General features: G+C 32.3%; 1 protein-coding gene across 8 annotated transcripts in view; it reads left to right on the top strand.

The window, feature by feature from the left end:
* Positions 1 to 16,376, top strand: part of LOC114330604 (NAD kinase) — a 214,517-nt gene that overhangs the window by 178,418 nt on the left and 19,723 nt on the right. For all 8 annotated transcript variants that reach the window (XR_007699462.1, XM_028280004.2, XM_028280002.2 and 5 more), the window contains 3 exons: positions 9,033 to 9,330; positions 9,774 to 9,938; positions 15,799 to 16,001. Coding sequence is in view for 7 of the 8 variants with exons in the window: in XM_028280004.2 (XP_028135805.1) it covers positions 9,033 to 9,330; positions 9,774 to 9,938; positions 15,799 to 16,001 (666 nt within the window). In the remaining variant the exon portion in view is untranslated. The remainder of the gene's footprint in view (positions 1 to 9,032; positions 9,331 to 9,773; positions 9,939 to 15,798; positions 16,002 to 16,376) is intronic.

The raw sequence follows: 16,376 nt of genomic DNA, 5'->3' as shown, positions 1-16,376 counted from the left end.
TGTACCTAATAATAGGAGAGCAAAGTATGCTAAATGTGCAGTCACTCGAGCTTTATGGGTACCTATTGGGTTGTGAAGAGTAGGTCCTAAAACCAAAAAAAGTTAAGTAAAGTTTTCCATTTTAGTGAGCGCTTGCCATTTTTTAATTTAATTTTCCATCTCCAACAATCGTTTTTTCCGATTATAACGCCATCTATGCATAATTCGAAAAAATGTTTTGAATACAAGTTACTTATTTTTATGTAAGGAATCCAAATCTGCAATAAAAAATAGGGGCTCCTATTTAAGATTTTAAAGTAACCCCTCACTCCACCCCCGTGGGGGGTCGTGTTTGGTGCCATTCGATAGATTTTTCAAAAATATTGAATAAGTGTGTTTTACAGTTTTTCGATCTGATGTTCATTTCGCGAAATATCGCGGGATTCGTATTTAAAATATTAAATTTACCCCCACCCCTCGCCGTGGGAAGTCGTGTTTGGTATCATTCGATAGATTTTTAAAAAATATTGAGCACATATTTTTTAGTTTTTCGATCTGTCATTCATTTCGCGAAATATTCGCCTTTTGCTTGTGAAACTTTGGGACTCGCCCATTTCCTTACGCCCGGTTCAAATCGTCAGATTTTTGAAATACATATACACTCTTTTGCATGTACATACTTAACTTTCCTTATAGTCTGGGCTGATTATGGGAGAATAGGCCATTTTTGGGAAAAGTTATTTACCAGCAATTTTATTGCTGGAATCATAAGCTTCATGATTGTAATATTAATAATATAGGTATGCAAAGTCCACAGATAGTGTGCTACTTTTTTTATAAACAAAATGGAGCCCGAAAATCGTGTTTTTTTCAATTTTTGCTCTATAACTCCAAAGATTTTCACTTTACACCAAAAACACTCAAATAAAAATTCACCGCAATTAAATTCTGCATAGAGACGTGTTTTTTCCGATTTACTTCGATGAAAACTTTTCCCGTAAAAAGCGGGTTTTTCCAACAAAATCTTTAATTTTCAACTAAACTTTTAGATAAGTAATTGTTAATCAATAATTAAATGACTTGGTAACGTAACAGCCCTTTTCGTATAGATTATAATTCCAGAAGCCGATGGAAATTGAACGAACAGTTTAGCAACAATTGAATTGTTAATTCAAAATTTACGGTCGCTATAATAACGACCATAATTATGATGCATAAGAATAACTATGATTTTTTCATAAAAAGACACTATACCTATCTAATGTACTTTACGGAATTGAAATTGGACTATTTAAGCTGCCTCAGGAATATTTTAAAATTATAAAGAATTTTTTGGCTTATAAACAAATAGAATATCTCGGGAAATAATAAACTAAATTAAATTATAAAAACGGTATTCAAAAAACAGCGGCAGGACGCTTCTTTTAAAAGAAAAAACGTTTAATTATGATGAGTAGTTCCTGAGATACAACCGGTCAAAGTTGACCGGAATTTACGGCAAAGATATAAACAATAGGATCATAATTTTCAAACCATCACCTTTTTATTTTTGTCGTCTTTCTCCACACCAATTTTCATATCCTTAAATTACTCATAACATATATTATTATAATAAAAACTATCGATAATACGTGTGAAAATTGCCAAAAATAGCAAAATTCCAATCAAAAATTAGGTTGGAGAAAATGTAACCCTCAAAGTTCAAAATCGGTATACGTTAAAAAATGCATTTTCTCGGCTTCTCATGGAGCAATTTCCTTCATTCTTTTTTTGTTCCCAAGTAATTCGAGTAGTACCATCGAACTAACGCATTATTAAATGTCAAACTTGATTTTGTTTTCTTATAATAAATTATTTTATTTATTATAACACAAAATTTTAATTTGTTTAAATAAAAATTGTTTAAATAATTATACAGCTTTCAAATGAGAATATTTATGTTTTTAACTTTAAAAGGTACACTTGTAGTAAGTTTATCTAAAAAAAAGCCTACAACTGGAAAAAATATGTAGTTTTCTCTTCTTATAAATAAATTAATCTATTATAACAAAACAAAAGCAAGTTTGACATTTAATAATGCGTTAGTTCGATGGCTCTACTCGAGTTATTAGGCAACAAAAAAGAATGAAGGAAATTGCTCCATGGGAAGCCGAGAAAATGCATTTTTTTTAACGTATACCGATCTTAAACTTTTAGGGCCGGTTGTTCGAACGATAATCAACAATGATCACTATCAAATATTTAATTACTGTCAGAACTGTCAATGTCAACTTTGTTTGGGTTGCTGAAAATATAATTGATTATAATTATAAGATTAGTTAATCAATTAACATAACAATTATTAACATAATTGATTAACTAATTTCATAATTCTAATCAATAATTATGTTTTCAGCAACCAATTCAAAGTTGAGATTGACAGTTGTGACAGTAATTAAATATTTGATAATGATCATTTTTGATTAGCGTTCGAACAACCGGCCCTGAGGGTTACATTTTCTCCAACCTAATTTTTGATTGGAATTTTGCTATTTTTGGCAATTTTCACACGTATTATCGATAGTTTTTATTATAATAATATATGTTATGAGTATTTTAAAGATATGAAAATTGGTGTGGAGAAAGAGGACAAAAATAAAAAGGTGATGGTTTGAAAATTATGATCCTATTGTTTATATTTTTGCCGTAAATTCTGGTCTTTGACCGATTGTATCTCAGGAACCACTCGTCATAATTAAACGTTTTTTCGTTTAAAAGAAGCGTCCTGTCACTTTCTTTCGAATACCGTTTTCACAATTTAATTTCGTTTAATATTTCCCGAGATATTCTATTTGTTTATAAGCCAAAAAATTGTTTATAATTTTAAAATATTCCTGAGGCCGCTTAAATAGTCCAATTTCAATCCCGTAAAGTACATTAGATGGGTATAGTGTCTTTTTATGAAAAAATCATAGTTATTCTTATGCATCATAATTATTGTCGTTATTATAGCGACCGTAAATTTTTAATTAACAATTCAATTGTTGCTAAACTGTTTATTCAATTTTCATGGGCTTCTGGAATTATAATCTATACGAGAAGGGCTTTTACATTACCAAGTTATTTAAATATTGATTAACAATTACTTATCTAAAATTTTAGTTGAAAATTAAAGATTTTGTTGGAAAAACCCGCTTTTTCCGGGGAAAGTTTTCGTCGAACTGAATCGGGAAAACACGTCTCTGTGCAGAATTGCATTGCGGTCAATTTTTATTTGGGTGTTTTTGGTGTAAAGTTATAATCTTTGGAGTTATAGAGCAAAAATTGAAAAAAACACGATTTTCGGGCGCCATTTTGTTTATAAAAAAAGTAGCACACTATCTACGGACTTTGCATACCTATATTATTAATACATACAATAATAAGATTCGATTCCAGCAATAAAATTGCTGGTAAATAACTTTTCCTTGTATTTTGCTAATTAGCCCAGAGTATTATCTTAATCTGACAATTTCGAGTTTTTTTAAGGATAGATTTTTTTCGGGTCCCCCTTAACGAACTCCCCTGTGTTAAGAGCCAATATATGGTAGAGGTTCATCTGCAGGGTACCAGGTTTCTCCCCATATGATAATCTGACGCGCTCGAGTAACTGCAAAAATCCCCGCTTGGGCTCCCCTACCATAACTACAGCAATAAACAAAGTTAATATTACACGAATTCGATATTAATTAGCCATGTTTTACCAAATAGGTAAATAATTTTTGTCGTGTCATGTAATAGTTGTTTTTATAAAAATAAGAGTTGTTATTTGAAAACGTACACTAGTCAGCTAAGTAAATATTATTTAAAGTACATCTCTTTATGCTGTAATTGCTAATTACATATTTTAATGATACATAATAACATAATATAATAATTACAGTACTGAACATCAGATAAGTTTCAATCTTTTTTTGCCAAATGGTGTTGCAAATATAACTAACACACAAAGACTAATAAAAACTCCTCAAAGGGAAACTAACTTGTTCGTCATACAATTTAACATCTTTGAATTCAATTAAGGAATGTCACTCAGTATTGACTACCGACTACCTATATTCAAAATAAATATTTCGTACAGATATATGCGCCACAAGTGACCACAAAGAAGAAGACATACATTTTACATTCAAGTGATCACCCTCATCAAAAATATATGGGTAATTTCAATGCGAAAATGAGAAGAGGCAGATCAGGAGGCCATATTTGGATCTCATGGTATTGGAGAAAGAAGTGCGAGTGGCGAAAACTCCGTACACTTGCAGTTTTGGTATAATGAATACATCTTTGTGTATTTTTTTTATACCTGGAAATAGGTAGAGGCGGTTATAAATTCTGATTACAATTTTTAGTAGCCGAATTTAGAGTAAATTAGAAAAAGTGAAAACAAAACGCCCAAAACTACTCATATTATAGTCCGTTCTTTAACGGCAAAATATTCCAAAACCTCTAAATTGTAAAGAACCGCTTGGATTGACATGAAATTTGGCATACACATAGCTAACAAGTCACAGAAAAAAAAATGATATTGTGCCGATATGTGCTTTTGCCCCGGGGGTGGTTTTTACCCCCTCTTGGGGGTGAAAAAATATTCGTCCAAAGTAAGTCTGGAAATGGATAAACTGACTAATTTTAAGTAACTTTTGTTCTATAGAGTTTTTTTACTAAGTCAATACTTTTCGAGTTATTTGCCAGTGAATATGTTCATTTTTTCAACAAAATAACCACGCTTTTAGACGGTTTTTCGCAAATAACTCAAATAGTAAGTATTTTGTCGAAAAAACATTCTTAGCAAAAATATAGCCTATAAAAAATGATGTATATATCACGTCTCTATACCTAGCAGAAGCAGAGTTATAGCTAATTAAAAATAGGTTCATATTCGTCAAATTCCAAATGGAATACTTTAACGTGAAATAACCAAAAATGAAGCACATTTCGGGGAAAACTCATTACAACTTATTTAAAGTGTTTGAAAAAAGCTTCATTTTTTTTTATAAAAAAAATTTTTTGCATCAAAAGTAAACAAGTTACGCTCATAAAGTCAGTCCCTTTTTTTTTTGGTAAAAAATCGGGAAAATCACCCCCTAATTAGTATCTTAAATGAACTTAATCGTTAGAACTTTACAAGTTTCTTGACTCATGTATGTATTGTTTATAATGATCTGTAAGTTTCATCGGTTCAAAGTCCTTATTTTTGAAATGACTGTAGTTAAAAGGGGTTGAACGAGTCACTGATCACGTGTGTATGCAAATTTAGAAACACCAAATCTTAATCAATTTTTGTCTAACAGAAAAACAAAAAATACATAATATTCAGAAAAGTAATGCTGACTTTTCTTGTTTTTCGAGATTTTTGGTATCTCTAACAGTTTTTAAGTTATTTTGAAAAAAAGCATATTTTTCAAAATTAAAATTTTTAAAAATTTTACTTTAAAACCAAATTTTTTCAAAAATAAGCACTTTGAATCGATGAAACTTACAGATCATATAAACACAACATAAGTAAAATAATTTGTGGAGCGGCAACGATTAATTTCATTTACGTTGCTAATTGGGGGGTGGTCTTCCCGATTTTTTTTTGCCAAAACAAAAGGGACCAACTTTATTTTGAGCGTAAGTTGCTTAAATTTAATGCTAGAAACTTTTTATAAAAACAAAACTTTTTAAACACTTTAAAAAAGTTAAAATGGGTTTTTCCCAAAATAGTTCAGAGAAATAAGGAAAAAAAATAGCCTGTTGGTGACACAACCCCCTCCAGGCCGAAACCAAATTTTTTGAGTAATATGGACATCTATAATAATAACCTATATATTTCCTGCAGCCGATTTTGATGATATACATAGTTATAAACAAATGAAGATCAAAAAACGGTAAATTTTCGCTTTTTTCGTCTATTACTAAGAAAATAGGCATTTTAAACAAATTTGAGAGTAAGAAACTCATAAACGGTATAAAAAAAACTTCAATATGGCGTTTGCTTAATATGTCTATCCTTATTGGTTGCTTAGAAAATTGCAAAATAAATCATAAATTTTGAGTTTTTATAAATATTTATAACTTATGTAAAAATTAACTTAGAAGCTTCTTATTACATGGAATGCTGAGACTTATGGTGCTTAATTCATACCCTGAATTTCGAAGAAATTGGTCAAATAGTTTAAAAGTTATTTAATTTGTTTTTCCCAAATTTATTTTTTTTGCAACACTGAAGTCAGAAAATGATGAAGCTACAGTAATACTTTGGATAGTTTATGGAAGAAGGAAATTTACAGTATTAATTTAATTAAAAAAAATTACAAAAAATAATTATAAATATTGCAAAATTATTTTGAAAAACCATGTGAATTAAATAAATGGGGGGGGGGGGCTAACTTTGTCCCTAATTGTCCTAGGACAGTTGTTTTCTTTCTAAATGTGTATAAAAATTCAGTCTTTCTAAATATGAAAAAATAATTTTTCTACAGGTAACGGTTAAAAAGTTATTCTAATTATTTTTAAGTAAGCAAAAAATCGACATGTTTTTTTCAAAATAATTTTACACTGTTTAAAATTATTTTTTGTCATTTATTTTTAATAATGGTAATAGTATAAATATTCTTCTTTCATAAACTGTCCGAAGTATGATTGTAGCCTCATAATTTTCTGACTTGTAGTGTTGCAAAAAAAATTAATTTGGGATAAACAAATTAAATAACTTTTAAACTATTTGACCAATTGCTTTGAAATTTAAAATATAATTTAAGTACAAGAAGTATCAGCATTCCGTGTAATAAGAAGGTTCTAAGTTAATTTCTACATAAGTTATGAATATTTTTAAAAACTCAAAATTTATGATTTATTTTGCAATTTTCTAAGCAACCAATAAGGATTGACATATTCAGCGAACGCCATATTGAAGTTTTTTATACGATTTATGAGTTTCTTACCCTCAAATTTGTTTAAAGTGCTTAACTTTTTGGTAATAGACGAAAAAAGCGAAAATTTAGCGTTTTTTGATCTTCATTTGTTTATAACTATGTATATCATCAAAATCGGCTGCAGGAAACATATAGGTTAATAATATAGATGTCCATACTACTCAAAAAATTTGGTTTCGGCCTGGAGGGGGATGTGTCACGAGAAAAATCTTATTTCTCTGGACTAAAAAGTGCTTAATTTTTGGATATTTCACTTCGAAATATTCTATTTGAAATTTGGTGAATACGAATCTATTTTTCATTGGCTATAACTTTGGTTCTACGAGGTCCAGAGACCTAACTCGTACACCATTTTTTTACTTTTTTACAGGCTATATTTTTGCTAAAAACGTTTTTTTCGACAAAATACTTACTTTTTGAGTTACTTGCGAAAAACCGTCTAAAAATGTAGTTATTTTGTTGAAAAATGAACATATTCACTCGCAAATAACTCGAAAAGTGCTGACTTGGCGAAAAAGCTCTATAGAACAAAAGTTACTTAAAATTAGTCAGTTTATCCATTTCCGGACTTATTTTGGACATATATTATTTCACCCCCAAGAGGGGGTGAGAGTCACCCCCAGGGCAAAAGCACACATCGGCACAATATTACTTTTTTTTGACATGTAAGCTATGCGTATGCCAAATTTTATGTCAATCCAAGCGGTTCTTTAAAATTTAGAGCAAAAACCGTGAAAGAATGTACTATTAGAAGAAAAATCAATCATCCAGAGGTCAAAACTCAAATACAGGATAGGCTCAGTAATGCTTTACTTGATGTAAAAATAGCTCAACAGTTAAAGAAAAAAAAAATAAAAAAGGCCGAAATCACGGCAACTTTAATGAAAAACAATGCAAAAAAAACGAAAGTACAACGTAGATAATGATATGCACAGATATAGCTTCATTCTCTCTCTTGTCTTTTTCCCATTACTGAGAATCGTGATTTTTTTCAATACTCCTAACAAATTTTCTTCATTGGTCTCTATCTTCAGCTACTCTAAGGGTAAAAACATGCCGAAGATACATAGATGAGCGCGGTGTAGGTCGCGATCGCGGTCGGGGTTTACATCGATGACGGACAGAACATACCGAAGATACTTTCAGTATCCTGTTTTGGCATCGACATCGCTGTAAACCGCGATGCAAGGTCGCGAGGGTGAAAAGGTGACACATCCTTGGTATGTGCGATCTCATATCAAAATGAAGGTTTGTTTTGACAGAGATATGTCAAGAATAGATCTGGCTAGGGATATGCTAAACAATGCATTGGGGTGTAACGTCGATATCAAGTACGGTGGTCTAGCTATCTTTGTCTGTCGTGCGAGTGTGAGCGTATCTACCAAGAAGTGGGAGTAATGGAACGACAGCCAGTATATTACAAGTATATCAAGGTCCATACAATTCAAAAAACATTGTTAGATACTTGGAAGGTCGCGGGAATTCTAAGTTTCTTGGCGACCAAATCTGCGAAGAATAAGTTTTTATGAAAGATGTGGGAACAAGAGAGTCCTCTTCAGTATACTTGTTCAATATACTCTTTACAACTCAGAATTGCTAATCCAAAGATTTAGGGATATGAACTGCAGTGTATCTACTTCATTAATTATTAAAAGGCCTTTGGCAAAGTTCAACACAACAAAATAACAGAAGACCTGCAAGATAGTTGAATTGACGGTAAGGACCTGCGTCTAATCAGAAATTTACTGGAATCAATCAGCGTCTGTTAAAGTCAACAACGAAAAAACAGGAAATGAAAATTCTGCGAGGTGTTTAACTAAGTCCGGCCACTCACGACAGGTCTAACTGTTCAGGTGTACTTGGTAGAATGTGGCGGGAATTGCGGGAATAATTAGCCTCTCACATGCTATGAGGTACACCTGACAGTTCTAACTGTTCAGGTGTATCTGTCAGGTATATCTGATAGTGAGTGACCGGCCTTATATGTCTAACGGCTCATGATCAATTAACTGAATATGTAGTTCGTCAGGTCCTACAGCTTTTCTTCCTTTAGTTTGTTTAATTGCTAATTATATTTAATGAAATATTTGTTTAACATGCCAATTCTTATTTTAGGAAAAACGAATGGTCGTGTTCGTGGAAGCATCCGTAATGGAGGATAACCACTTAGAAAACTATAAGTCGTTCGCGAACATCAAAGAAAAACTGATGACTTTCAGAGATGGCAAAGACGATCTCACCGACAAAATAGATTTCATAATTTGTTTGGGAGGCGACGGAACTCTTCTCTACGCCAGCCAGTTGTTCCAGCAATCAGTTCCTCCAGTAATGGCATTCCATCTTGGCTCTCTAGGTTTTCTCACACCATTCCAGTTCGAAAATTTTCAAGAACAAGTTAATAATGTTCTCGAAGGTAAGTCACTTCTTCTTCAAGTGCCCATGCACCGGAGTATGGTTAGACTCCGGCATACTCCGGTGCAAATATTTTAATATTTGCACCATCTTCTTCGTTTCGTTATGGTCCAATTCAGTCTTCTTGCAAAGCCTCTTTGACAAGGAATAGATTCCGAAACCTCAGGTGTCAGAGGATGGCAAGAGACTCGAATTGAATCAAAACGAAACGATTATTTTCTTTCTTGTCATACCATACTCTGTATTAGAGTACAAAATGACCACGTTTCATATAAGTAATCTGCGACGCATTATTGGAGTGTTCTCCTAGCGGCGCCGCTTGGTACTGTGTACTGTGTGTACCTCGGTTAACAGATTACTTGATTCGTGGTCGAAATTATTTTTCACTCACTTAATCTTTATTTAATCTATGTATTTAATGTTTAATTATTTATAATATTGCAGGTCACGCAGCTTTAACGTTAAGAAGCCGTTTGAGGTGTATAGTGATGAAAAAGGGCGACGGTCAAAACAAATCAAATGACAAGCCAACTAAAGTTCCTACAAACGTTTTGGTATTAAATGAAGTAGTTATTGATAGGGGTCCCTCACCTTATTTATCAAATATAGGTAAGTTTGTGTTGAAGGCTGTTACACGGTTCAATAAGTTTTGCGGTTCGATAAGAAAACAAGCTGAAAATGCGAGCATTATCATAACGAAAACTTTGTTTATTTACGTATTTTAATTCATAATATGGAAAATTGCTATTATGAAAAGTAGTTTAGAATTAATAATTATGTTTTAATGTGCAATTATATCATTCTAATTTAAATGTTATGAACTATAAAGGTAGTTTACTCTTGATCGAAATTCATATTTTTATATACCTCGTATAAAATTAATAAAATTTTACATATGATGGTTGCATCATAAATCTTAGAACATGAAGAGCTTTTTATGAATAACTTTTCTTCGTCAAATTAAAAATAAAAGAGTTATAAATGAAAATGTTGTTGGTATCCATAATTCGAGAGAAATTTTCAAATATTTTTTTCCATTAGAAAGGTGTAATTGCACATATCAGACCATAATTTTTTATACCAAGCAATATTATTTCATATACTGTCGGTTCGCTAAACTCAGACACAACTGGTTAGTGATTTTAGTCAATAATTTTGCCAATTTGGCAAAAAAAATTACTAATTAGTTAATAATTACTAAATAATTAGTAATTTTGTCAATTTTGGCAAAATTCGCAAAAACAAAAAAATTACCTACTAAAATCACTAGCCAGTTGTGTCGAGTTTAGCGAACCGACTATATTTTAATTTCATAGCAAATGGAACAGTCCATTTATCACAAAGGGGAGGCCGAATACTCGTATAAACCTTTCTAAAGCTGTTAATAAATTATTGCTTTTAAAATATACTCAAATTGTATTTTTAAACATCTTATTTATTTTATATAATAATTAAATTCACTATCAAATGTCATTGATGTTTTATTAATACTAAATTTAAAATTTAGTTTGACATTCACGAAGTGTCAAACTCAAATGTAAATAACCTATGCTTTGCTTAACAAACCGAGATTAAAAAACTAGCCTACTTAATAGCAACGATTTCAGCTGGACGTGTAGTGTGTCGGAAGAAAATAAAATGATTGTGACGTCACATTTTAGATTTTGAGGTCGATTATCTCGAAGACGGTTAGAAATATCGAAATACCGTTTTCAGATTTGGATAAAATTCCCTCAATAAGGGTTACATTAAATCACAGAACGTTTTCGGATTAAAAAATCCATCATCAGTGTTACTAAAAGCAAAAAAAATAGAATAGTTTGAGCCACCAAAATGTTTTGGGTGAAAACCCTGTAAATGTTGAAACTTGTTGTGTTATACTACATGTTTTTAATAATACTTAGTTATGTTGCAAATATTCCTGGATATTACCCAGGGCAACACAGGACTCTTCCCACGTGGTTGGACTGTAAGGATTGAAACCTCACATATTGGAGTTAAATGGTCAACTGTCATTTGGCCATTGTCTCGTCAATTGATGAAAAACGCTTTCCACGTTTGTTACAGGATTTTTTTAGGTATTAAATGAGATAAAAGTCGTTAGGGGCCAGATCTGGTGAATACCGTGGTGCTCCAACAATTCGAACTTTAATTCATTGATTTTAGCCATTGTCAAAATGCTCATATGACACGGTGCATTGTCTTGATGAAAAATGATTTTTTTGTTCTGAAACCCGGGTCTTTTTTCAAGAAGTTTTTTCTTCAGTTGGTATAAAAGGTTATAATAATATTCAGAGTTAATTATTTTACTAATTTGCAAGTAATCCACTAAAAAAATTCCCAAAAAACTAATGCTTTTGACCAATTTCTGGAAACGAACTCATTTCGGAGCCGAAAACCAGTCATTGGCCCCTTGTTTTGTGGCAAGTGGCAAATTAACGCACAGAATCCACTTTATCTTTCCGAAACGCTCTAAATATTTCTGAGAAAGCCGCGTTCTAATGTACTTTTGTTCCATTGTTAGCGAATGCGGCACCTATTTTGTGAATACAGCTTTCTGAAACCCAATAGTCAGAAACCCTTCAGTCAAAATATTGCTTACACTGCCCAACGAGATGACTAGAGCTTCTACTAAATCTCTTTCAGTCACTAGATGATTTTCCAAAACCTGTATTTTTTCTACGATTTCTGTGGATCGTCTTCAAGGCTTGTACGACCACGTTTACATTCAGCAACCCATAACTATTAATTGAACGCTCCCTTCTACCATAACTATATTAATTGAACGCGAATAGTCCCTGCACACTTTCAATATTTGTCCATAAATTTCCTTTGCGTTTAAACCTTCCAAAACTAAAAATGCAACCACTGCATCATACTTTTTTCCATTGTAAAAAATATTGTGACATTTCGATATTTAATGGCTTGTAAACAAGGAATGAATTGACAGATTGAAATGAAACTTCATATACGTTCAACGTTCATATTAGTACGGGATCCGAATAGGAGGTCGAAATGTACCCATCTGCTATTCTGCCCATTCTACTAGTACTTGAAAACTAATATTTAAGAACCAAGTAGATTCTGAAAAGAGCGCTCATGCATATTTCTAGTCAAACAAGTCATAGAAAACGCTAGAAATTTAAACTTGAAATCCAAATCATATAACTCAAAAGAAAGCTTGAAGGCTAAGGCCAGACAAGCGATCATTTACGGCGCCGTAAGAGCAGTAAAATGAAGCGCGGAAATGGGTCCCACGGTGAGAGTAGTGGATGCCCAGACGAGCTGTAAAATATCGCGTAGCAACATAGGATAGGAGCCATTTTTCGCGCTTCATTTTACTGCTCTTACGGCTCCGTAAATTATCGCTTGTCTGGCCTTCTTAGTCGAACTGACGGAAAAAAAGGTTTTTATTTCACGGTCTATGTGTTTTTCCCCGATATATGAAAAAAACTTGATGCTTTTGACAAACAACTTACAAATAACAACAATGACATGTTTTATTTATTTATTTATTGTGCACATATTTAAAATCGTGTAATTCTTATCTTTATATTATTTTTACCACATCCGCTCTAGTTAGTTTTGCTGTTTTTTGAGAAATAAAGATAACAATGGTAATCGTGGTTGAGGAAGCACGAAATAATAAACTGCTTGTCTAATATATTTTAAGGTAAACTTATCAAATCGTTAACCGTAATTCTGACAAATACAACACGTTTTTTTTACTAAAAAATATAGATAAAAGTTAATGATGATAATGACAACGAGATTTAAAAACAAAGGGAATTATTTAAGGAAAATCTGAATCATTTCAAGAAACCTGCTGTGAGAAATATAGGTACCTACTACTCTATTCATCAGAAACATAGGTATTATACCCAACAACATTGGCCATATACAGGGTGTCCAGAAACTCTACCGACAAACGAAGACAGGAGATTCTTCAGATAATTTTAAGGCAATTTAACTCAATTCACCTAATCCGAAAATGCTTCCTAAGGGAGCTAGAGCTCTTTAAAAATGGCATCTTGTCATTAGTTTTTCTTAAATACCTCCAGAACGCTTCAATTTAGAAAAACTAAAATCTGTGCATGTATTTATCTTCCAGAGATAAATCGATTCCATCCATTTCGAATTTCTAGTACCAATCATAGGCGTCCGTTTTGGGTAGGGCAACGGATATTTTATCACATAACTTTCTTGTCTTTAATTTTTAAGCATATTTGACACTGGATTATTAAATTGTGAGGTATTCTAGTACTAAAAGGTACTCTTGTTTTAAGTTAGTAGGACAAACGGTTTTCTAGAAAAATCGATTTGAAAATTTTTCGTTTTTTGAATTTGAAAAAAAATTGAATAATTTTTTCAAAAAAGAAAACTGTGTATTTTACCAGCTTAAAGCAAGAGTAACTTTTAGTACTGGAATACCTCATAACTTAATAATCTAGAGTCAAAGATGCTTAAAAATTAGGACAAAAATGTTATGTGATAAAATAACCGTTAATCTACCCTAAACGGATGCATGTGACCCGTACTAGAAATTCGAAATTAATGAAATCGGTTCATCTCTGAAATATAAATAAACTTACCACTTTTCAGATTGCTAAGTAGTTTTTTCTTTTCATTTTTTTTTTGAAATTCATAAAAAGAAATATTTTTAAATCGATTTTTCTAGAAAACGGTGTATCCTATCGACTTAAAACAAGAGTATCTTTTAGTTGTAAAATACCTCACAATTTAATAATCCAGAGTCAAAAATGCTTAAAAATTAAAGATAAAAAAGTTATGTGATAAAATAACTGTTGCCCTACCCAAAACGGACGCCTATGACCGGTACTAGAAATTAACAATGCATGGAATCGATTTATCTCTGGAAGATAAATATGTGTACCAATTTTTGTTTTTCTCAATAGAAGAGTTCTGGAGTTACTTGATAAAAACTAATTACAAGACGCCATCTTTAAAGAGCTCTAGCTCCCTTAGGAAGCATTTTCGGACTAGTTAATTGGGTTAAAATATCTTAAAATTATCTGAGGAATCTCCTGTCTTCGTTTGTCAGTAGAGTTTCTGGATACCCTGTATACAAATACGGACATATAGTACTTTTACTACAAAAACGTTATTACGTAGGTCAAAATTTTTGACGTAAGAGAACTGTCAAAACATTAGAATGTGACTTTTCATTATTACCATATATATAATAAACATGGCAATAATGAAAAGTCACATTCTAATGTTTTGACAGTTCTCTTACGTCAAAAATTTTGACCTACGTAATAACGTTTTTGTAGTAAAAATACTATATATACAAATTTATCAGATGCAACCAATGTATAGTACAGGAAAGCAAAAAGTAGCAAATGAAACTTTAAAAAAGCTGAAAACAGTAAATCATCATCATTGTCTCTACAACCCATAGTGAGTTGTAGAGCCTCTTCTATGATCAGCTTCCATTCCTTCCTATTCTTCGTCTCGGTTTTCCAGTTTCAGACTCTTAACACTCGGCAATCATCTTCCACCTGGTCCTTAAATCGTGCTCCGGACCCACCCCTTCTCCTCACTCCTTTCGCTCTTTGGTTATGAATGTTTTTCGACGGCTTCATCTCTTTCATTCTCTCTAAGTGGCCTAGCCACTGCAGCTTTTTATTTTGATGGACCTACTGATGCTAGGTTCACTATAATCTATAATGGCAGTAAGCTCAAAATTATTGCATCTACGTCATAATCCGTTTTCCTGCTGACCTTTATAAATATGTCTGAGGATTTTACGTTCAAGATATTTTCGTTCTTTTTGTGACTATGTTTGATGTTAAAAGTTTCTTTCATTCATAGTATGTTCAAATTGCTAGATACATTATGGGGGCTATGGTATTTTTATATCATAATCTAATCTTGGTCATCGTTGCCAAATAAAATAATAAACTTACATAGAATAATTTACAGAAATGAATGTCGACTCGATTCAAGTTCTCTGTTTAACCCAGATATGACAATATCAAAAGTCACAGCTAGGAAAATATTCCAATATGCGGTTCAGAGAACCTGTATTAAACGAGCCTTTGTACGCTAATACAGAGTATGGCATTAGTAAAATTAGAAAATCTACGGTTTCGTTTTAATTTAATCCCCCGATAGTACTAATTCTAGGTCTACCTGTTGTCAAGGAGGCTCTGCAGAAGACAAATTTACACCAAAACGTCCGTAGTTCTCGGTACAAAAATAAAACTATTTATACCGTAGTATGGTTAGAACGCCCTCTAACGGGAAATAAGTGAAATGAATGTCGACTCTATAGTACTATCGGGGGATGAGAGGAGACAGATTTAAATCAAAACGAAACCCCAGATTTTCTAATTTACAGAAACTACATTTCATACTTAAGCAAAATGAAATGTCTGTAACGTCAATCTTCTACACATAATATCATATTGTTTTTAAGCATCTAATATATTTTAAACTGTTTTAGATTTATTTTTGGATGGTAAACATATAACTTCAGTACAAGGCGATGGTCTAATCGTCAGCACACCAACCGGAAGTACCGCATATGCAGTAGCAGCAGGGGCTTCGATGATCCATCCCAGTGTACCTGCGATTATGGTAACTCCGATTTGTCCTCATTCCCTTAGTTTTAGGCCAATCGTGGTTCCTGCTGGAGTAGAGCTTAAAGTGAGTATGAAAAGGGTTATAAGTGTTTTCGTAAAACACTTCGTAAAACACTTGAAGAGGTGTTAATGATAAAGTAATTCATGTGAAGGCGAATTTGGATTTAGTTTTTATGTTTTATAAATCGTATATTATTATACTCTCCTTTAACACGTTAATGCTCATCTTGAACAAACACCACATGGCTGGTACCGCCTACTTAAATGGTTCATTTAGTAACGAAATACCACCGCTGTCCCTCGTGCGTTGTCGCAGTGGCGCACCTACAATTTTTCTCTGGGAGGGGTTGGCTTGTGCATCGAAATTTTTTTGTATTGTTTGTGAAAGATAAGTTACATGTTTCTATTATTCTTTACATATATTTCTATATGCTCTAGG

Source organism: Diabrotica virgifera, chromosome 7 (genome assembly GCF_917563875.1).
Source record: "Diabrotica virgifera virgifera chromosome 7, PGI_DIABVI_V3a".
NCBI classification, from domain to species: domain Eukaryota; kingdom Metazoa; phylum Arthropoda; class Insecta; order Coleoptera; family Chrysomelidae; genus Diabrotica; species Diabrotica virgifera.
The sequence above is the reverse complement of the archived record's forward strand: the minus strand, read 5'-3'. Positions and strand labels throughout refer to the sequence as shown.